At 40.9% G+C, this 7,545-nt stretch overlaps 1 protein-coding gene across 1 annotated transcript; it reads right to left on the reverse strand.

The window, feature by feature from the left end:
• Positions 1-327: 327 nt before the first annotated feature.
• On the reverse strand, positions 328-6,391 carry LOC104965188 (ras-related C3 botulinum toxin substrate 3; the record flags this gene model as incomplete). The annotated part of the gene is made up of 5 exons (XM_010794150.1): positions 328-2,898; positions 3,773-3,932; positions 4,513-4,575; positions 5,239-5,356; positions 6,320-6,391. Coding segments are annotated over 5 exons (544 nt in total), but the record flags the coding sequence as incomplete, so codon positions are not given.
• Positions 6,392-7,545: the final 1,154 nt, after the last annotated feature.

Consider the following 7,545-nt stretch of genomic DNA (forward strand, 5'->3'; position numbering starts at 1 on the left):
ATCACTTTGCATGTTCATATCATTCATTGAAGTTAGCTCCATCTTCACCAGTTGATAGATTAAAACCGTTTTCACATGTTCAATCATTATTCTATAATCCAGAACGTAATATATATTATTCAGAAATGGTCATTCTGCATAATGAAATTATGAATCACTTAAAATGATAGTAAGCCAGGCTACTTTTATCGTGAGCTCATTTGCATGTTTGTTTATTTACCATGTCCTCATTGGTTGTATTTGCACCACTTAGGTTCATTCGGTTGCTTTCATGTACATATTATTACCGGATGTAAAGTGAGGAACAAATGACGACAGACTGCAGAGTGCCTTACATATACATTTGTATTTCGTATACAAAAAATTGAAATATTCCACCACACAGACATGTGAAGTAATAAAAAATAAGACAGACAGTTGGAACAAGTATACAAGTCATCTTACATTACATACATACATGGCCAATGCATCTCATTATACAGCCTCTCCTAAGAATTACAGTGGGTCAAATAACCAGAGAATTTCCATGCAATAGTAGATTTTAGACTTTTTTTGCTGCGTTTCTCATCTACATTTCAACACCTTCAGCTAGCAGGACCACAAAACATGAGTCAACCACAGATTGCTATGCCAACCAAAGACAGCATGACAGATGGGCTGCAGTGCTGCGTCTCCCCGCGGGGGGGAGACAGACACACGCAGGCCGGAACAGAAATGCATTTCATAAAGGCAACACTACAGAGATTGGCCCCTTTATTGTACACTGTTAGCAACACTTCTAACTTCAACACAAGCGACTATAATCCCTTTAGTTTCAATTGTTTTAGTTTCAAGAGCTAAATATTCAGGTACATGTAGATATATATTCATAACACATTCCTTTTTCTAAGGATTATTCTGTACATCGCTAGATGTCGTTAATATCCATTTTTTCTTTCTTTATGTCCACAGATTGTTGAAAGTCTTGTGTATTACTACAATACAATATGAAATAGTACCAAAAACTGGACACTAAAAAACTTGGCTTAAACAATACTGTCTTTATGCACTACCCCCACCAAAGCTGTCTCACTGACACGACGCGTGCTCACTCACACACACACACACAAGTGTTCATTTACACGCCTGTGACGCACTCACCCACACACACACGCACACACACACACAGGAACAGAGAGGAGATTTAAATGATGGGATAAATTAAGACAGAATATTTTAAGACCCATGCAAGCTCCTCCGCCCCCGGAGGCAGGAGTCAGGCAGCGAGGTTGTTCAGCCCCCATGTTTGGCATGCTTGTCTGTCACGTGTTCACAGTTAGATGAAGTTACCCAAAGACACTTGACTCAGATCACATGTTGGTCCAGAGAAAGAAATTCACATTTTATTTTCATCCTAAAAGGACAGCGCAGATCGATGCCGGCAGAGAAAGGTTTGGCTAAGGATGTTTTGTGTCAGATCATTTGACAAAATTATTTCAACTCAAGGTTCACTCTTTTTCCAGAGCCTTCATCCCCTTGGCTTAACTTGTGATTATTAGTTGATAAGATTCAGAAGTTTTAATTTTTGACTTTGGAAATACCAGTCACATCTCAAAGCCGTCTTTTGAGCAAATTAGGTGGCTGCTCAGGCAACAAGGTGAGACAGGAAGCTCCGGAAACACCAATTAAGTGAACCTTGAGGAATTATTTTGTCAAAGTATTAAACACAAGGTCAAGTACGAGACTTTCAACTCAAACGTAAAGTAAGCTTAGGAAGGTGGGTTTGAAGAAATGAGAAAACCAAAAAAAGAGTGATGAGTTCAGAGTTTTTTTTATGCAAGCTAGGTCACTTCCATATTTGACTTCTATAGGAGCATTGTTTATGATGTCATTCCTATCAGTATGCATTACATTGCAATTATTTAAATAATTGCTGAGATGGGCAAGAAACAAAACATGTTCTCCTGTGTAACAGCTCATCTATAGAACAACTGGCCAAGAGTATCTGTGTGGTCATTTAGTGAAATACACTGATTTGACAAAATTCAACATATTAGCGCAAATCTAAAAAATATTTTTTTTTAATTAGATTGTGAAAAACAGGATTAATAATAAGTTGCTTAAAGCACTTAATTGTGTTTTTAACTGTTCACATTGTGTGTTTTTAAAACAAATTTATTTGCGTTTATACTGGTGGAATGAGGCCAAAACTACAAAAATAAAACTGAATTCCCTTTAACTCATCACTCTCAATTCTTCTACCACATTATTTACATTGAAGACACCATGCTCTATTTGTGAGATTGAGTGAATGCAGGCAGTAGGTATCTTGTTTGACTGTCCTAGCAACAGATTTCTGTGTGCATGCCATTTAGTCTCCACATGCTGATCTTGGATCAGGAGCTGAGGGTAACTTCAGACCTGAAGGCGTTTCATAGTACACTTTCTATCTATTCAACACTGCAATAATTCAAGCAAGCATGTCTGAAAAAGAAGAGATGAGGCAGTATGAAGACAGTAAGAGAAACCGTAGTCAGCCCTCATGGCAGCGTGTGTGTTTCTATGAGTACAAAGTATGTGGACAGTCACTGAGAACCTATGAGCCCATTCAGTTATGGTAAAAAAATTGGATTAAATATTGGTCTTGTTGCCAATATCGCTCTGAAAAAACATCAATATAAAGAAAGCAATCTCAGCAGTGCACACTCACTCTCGCTAGTTTCCTCATCCTCTCAGAGAAGTAGTGGTTGTTGTTCATGGTGATGTAGTGTAGTGTTGAAACCCCTCCTCAGAACATGGTGCACCTCTTCCCCCTCTTCTTCACGGGCGGGGGGCAGAGCACGGCTCGGATGGCCTCGTCGAAAACCGTCTTCAGGCCTCGCTGAGTCAGCGCAGAGCACTCCAGGTACTTCACAGCACCTAAAGGAGGAGGAGGGCATGATGGGAAGGATATTTCTCAGTGAGTGAAACTACGTCTGGTGCTTTAAGACAGGTAAAAAGACCTCAATCTACCCTCACCCTGAAACCTCCGGACACCACACCTTTTCCACATTGGAATTGAAGGGATGTGACCACAAATCAGTTTCATGTTACAATAACATCTCATTTATCCAGCGGTTGATTGTGTAGAGAAAAACACCATGAATGCATTCAGGAAAAGATTGAAAATGTGCATTCTTAATGTAGGATTCATTGCATTGCAAAAAAAGGACACAAATCAGGGAGGGGGTGTGGTGCAGGCTGCCCCCGCCCCGCCTCAAGCTTGGGGCTGCATTGCTTTGGTATGCTGGGGAAGTTGATCAACAGTAGGGCAATGAATACAAAAGTATATTTGGCTTTAAACAAAGAAGATGATATGAAGATTAGACTTATTTGTTTTGCTTTTATTTATCTATTATTAAGTAAAGCAAAGACTTACTTGAAAATAATACTACCTCTAAAGCTCATAATAAACATTAAGTATATGATCCATTATTTAGTACTTTGCAGTGTGCAGTGTATCTGGCTATAGTGCCAACACAGAATCTACACCCAAACCAAACTGTGATTTTCTGTGATGGAGCGGTTTTCCTCTGCTTGCAGTCTTTGTGCTAAGCTAGGCTAACCCTGACTTGACTCAGGAACTTCCTGTTCATAAAGGTTAAGTAGGGACTGCAGGGCGGATTCAAACCGGCGTCCACCGCACCAGAACACGTGTCGCCAGCTCATTTTTTATTCCCCATTTAACTCGCTCCCTTTGTTAAAAATGATTTTGTTGCACGGCTTGTATAAATGACTACACACACAGCCTCACCAATCTCTCGGGCCATGGCCAGGCCCTGGGGGTAGGTGATGGGGGACAGTTTCTTGTCCCTCAGCCTCTCGATGGTGTCCTTATCATCTCGCAGATCCAGCTTGGTGCCCACCAGGATGATGGGGGTGTTGGGGCAGTGGTGCCTCACCTCAGGGTACCACTGGGGCCACACACACACACACACACACACACACACACACACACACACACACACACACACACACACACACACACACACACACACACACCAAAGTCAGTGAGAGGGAGGCGAAAGAAAAAACTGTTAGATAAAGTAGAGCAACAAGCGGCGTTCCACGCTGACATTCAACACACAGAGCTGTGGAGCTACAGGAAGCTGCTTGTAATAAATGGAATATGTAGAACACAACATCCTCAGGCAGAGCAGCCTTTATCACATGACCTGATGAGAGGATCCCGTCACACAGACTCTACAGAGGGAGGCTGGACCTTCAGGAAAGTGTGGTTTGATATGAGAGCGTCCCATGATGCTCAGCAGACCAAACCACAGTCAGTCTCCCCCCCCTCTGCAGAGTGTGACCTGTTCAGACCTCGCCCTACAAAACTCTCTGCTGCCTCTCTGGAGAGAGCAGTCAGGGCAGACTGTTCTAAGATGAGGTCTGAACAGGTGGGTAATAAGGGCATAATAAGCCAGGTGGAGCAAAGATGTGCCTCCTTGTGGTCAGACTCGGCATGGAGGGGGGCTTGGTCAGCGTACTGACCTTAGCTCGGACGTTCTCAAAGGAAGCCGGACTGACCAGGGAGAAGCATATCAAGAACACATCCTGGAGAGAATCAGAGACACGGCTAGTTGAGAGGGTGTGTGTTTGTGTGTGAAATTTCACGTTTTTAACATATGTAGGTTCTAAAATGAAATTATGTTTAATATGTTTGATTTATCTTCTGCAGATCAAATTCAGTCTTGTAATGGGATCAGTTGTTTTTTAAATAGATAACCATTCAAGTTAATTTTCAACACTGGTCAACAAGAGTGGTGCATTTGTAATATATCTTTAACTCTAAAGAGTTTACATGATTGGGTTTTGTTAGCCTGTTTAGTCAAGTGCTAATTGACTAACCCTAGCTGTATACATATAGTAACCATTTATTTCTTAATAACAACTAGCCTCTTTGTTCAACATATCATTGTTTAGAGGTGTGTATAGCTCCATTTAGAAATGAAAACATTTAAACTTTAATTAAATGTATTATGTCAACAGATTTCACATAGATGTATTAGGTTAGTTGGAAACAATAATATTAAGTTGTACCTAATCATTTGTATTTAAACTTAATATTATTGCTTTCAACTAACCCAATACAGTTATGGGAAATCTGTTGACATAATACATTTAATTAAAGTCAACTTTTTCCAGTGTGTGCATGTGTGCGTGTGCGTGTGCGTATGTGCTTGTGTGTGCGTGCTCAGGAGGAACGGGTTTGAATACCGTCTGAGGGTAGGACAGAGGTCTGAGCCTATCGTAGTCCTCCTGCCCGGCTGTGTCCCAGAGGCCCAGGTTCACGGGCTTCCCGTCCACCATCACATTGGCAGAGTAGTTGTCAAAGCTGCAGGGAGGCGGACAGTGCAGAGTGAAACACAGGTAGAGAAAGTGTGCTAACAACTAGTTGATCTGTTTTAGAAGAAGTTCTGTTCAGGGAATTGAATATCTCGTATAAAGTGGTGCAGCGATATTTCTGTTAGCAAGGGCTTACTGGACGAAAAGCCAATGGGTTTTTTCCTTTGGTTGCATGACTTCACGTCAACACCGCTAAGCTAAATGCGGCTAATGATCCTTGGATGACGTCTAGGAGTTTAGTCGTTCATTTAGGTGCTTGTCTTAAGAATGGCAATAGCATGTAAAAGCATAAGAGTAATTGAAAATCTCGTAAGCGTGTGTTAACCACAGACCTTCAGATATCTTAGCAAAAACTAATTCATAAAAACATTCACTTTGAGACAGGAAGAGCTAAAATGCAAACTCCTTTCTGGGTTTAGGACTCATTCCTAAAACATTTTGAAGCAGATTTTTGAAACAACCAAATGATTGATGCAGAAATCTCATATGTCTGGTCATTGATCCGTAATATTGCCTAAAACTGCGGTGAACCTGCTCTACTCTAATATCTCCATAGTATGGTATATTTATTTATATATACACACACACACACACACACACACACACACACATATATATGTAGGACAATAAGCTCTTATTACTATGTGCAATATAGTGCCTTTTCATGTGCAATCCACATCTGTACATATTGTGCTCGATCATGTTTAGTATAGTTATTTTAGCTTTTTTATCTTGTTAAGCCTCTCTATTGCTAGCTTTTTAAGGATCGTTTCCTTTATTTTTTGTTGTATTTGTTATTTTATCATTTGCACCTACGGGACCAGGACAAAATAAATGTTGTTGTGCCTTAAAAATGACAATAAAGTTCTTGAATTGAATGATCTATTCATCTTCAATAGCTGCCATAGTATAAACACTATGGAAGGGATGACAAATGTCCACTGTTACTCACACGGTGGGGATGTATTCTCCGGGGAAGGCATTGGTGGTGTAGCTGATCAGCAGACACGTCTTACCCACCGCCCTGAGGAGGGGGGACAGCAGAGGACACATCAGGTTTAATGGGTAACACACTTTCACACACACACACTCATTCTGTGTGTGTGCAGGAGAGTAGAGCAGGCTCCCTTTACTGTGCCACACAGACACTGGCCTACATTCTAGTCGCCTGAGGGACACAGTAGCCCCCTATGATACACCCCCCCCCCCACACACACACCCTCTCCTGCTCTTCAGTACCCCCTCCCCTCCTACACTGCACTGATACAGGGTGCCACACAGATTGATGGAATAGGTATTGGCTGCGTGCTCATGCATGCAGTAAAGGCTGGTTTAGTGTGCATGTTTCCATAAACACAGCAAACGGTGGTGACACACAGCGCCAATGTGTGTGACAGAGCAAGGACACTGATTTTAGGTCAGTGAGTTTTTCTGGGTGGGATGGACAGCAGGACAGAGAAGAATCGAGGACGAGAAATAACAAGACACGATGGTAAAGACATGACGTTTTTATAAATAGGAACTCTGTTGATTTAGCTTCACACTTCCATAATGTGGGAGAAAACTGAGGGACAGATTACCTTCAGTACCACGGTTGGGTCAAGCTAAACAAAATAAACACTAGATCCTACACTTCCCATAATGCAACTGATATGACTGTAAATTCCCCTTTATATTTTTTTCTTTAAATCATTTACTAATTTGCAACATAAAAAACATGAGTCTAATAATGCTTACTGGTTATGTTATGCTTATATTTAAATTATATCAGCTATATTTTTTTTTATCAGTTTCTCACAGTGTTTGGCTCTCCTTACTACAGTTCCCATGAGCCTTGGTTGCTGTTGCCATGGAGAAGGCTGAAATCAGAGCTGTAAGAACATTTTAAACACGTTGATGTTGCAGGTTGGACAAAAACACTACCATACAGTAAATGATCAAAGAAGAATAAATACTCCATAAGTAAATTCTTTAAAAAGGCATTTATGCTTGTATCAGCAGGAACACATATTGTAATCCAAGTTATCGGATGTTTCTTGCTGACAAGGCCCTTTGGAGTCGTGGTTAACACCCATGCTTTAGTTTTTATGTCAACAGGAACCAGATATTCTCTGTTGCACTGATGATTCAGCCAGGAGACTTTAATGTCTGTATAAGACTTGACTCTAATACCTCATT

The sequence above is a fragment of the Notothenia coriiceps genome, unplaced genomic scaffold, assembly GCF_000735185.1.
Source record: "Notothenia coriiceps isolate Sejong01 unplaced genomic scaffold, NC01 NC01_scaffold00002040, whole genome shotgun sequence".
Taxonomy (NCBI): domain Eukaryota; kingdom Metazoa; phylum Chordata; class Actinopteri; order Perciformes; family Nototheniidae; genus Notothenia; species Notothenia coriiceps.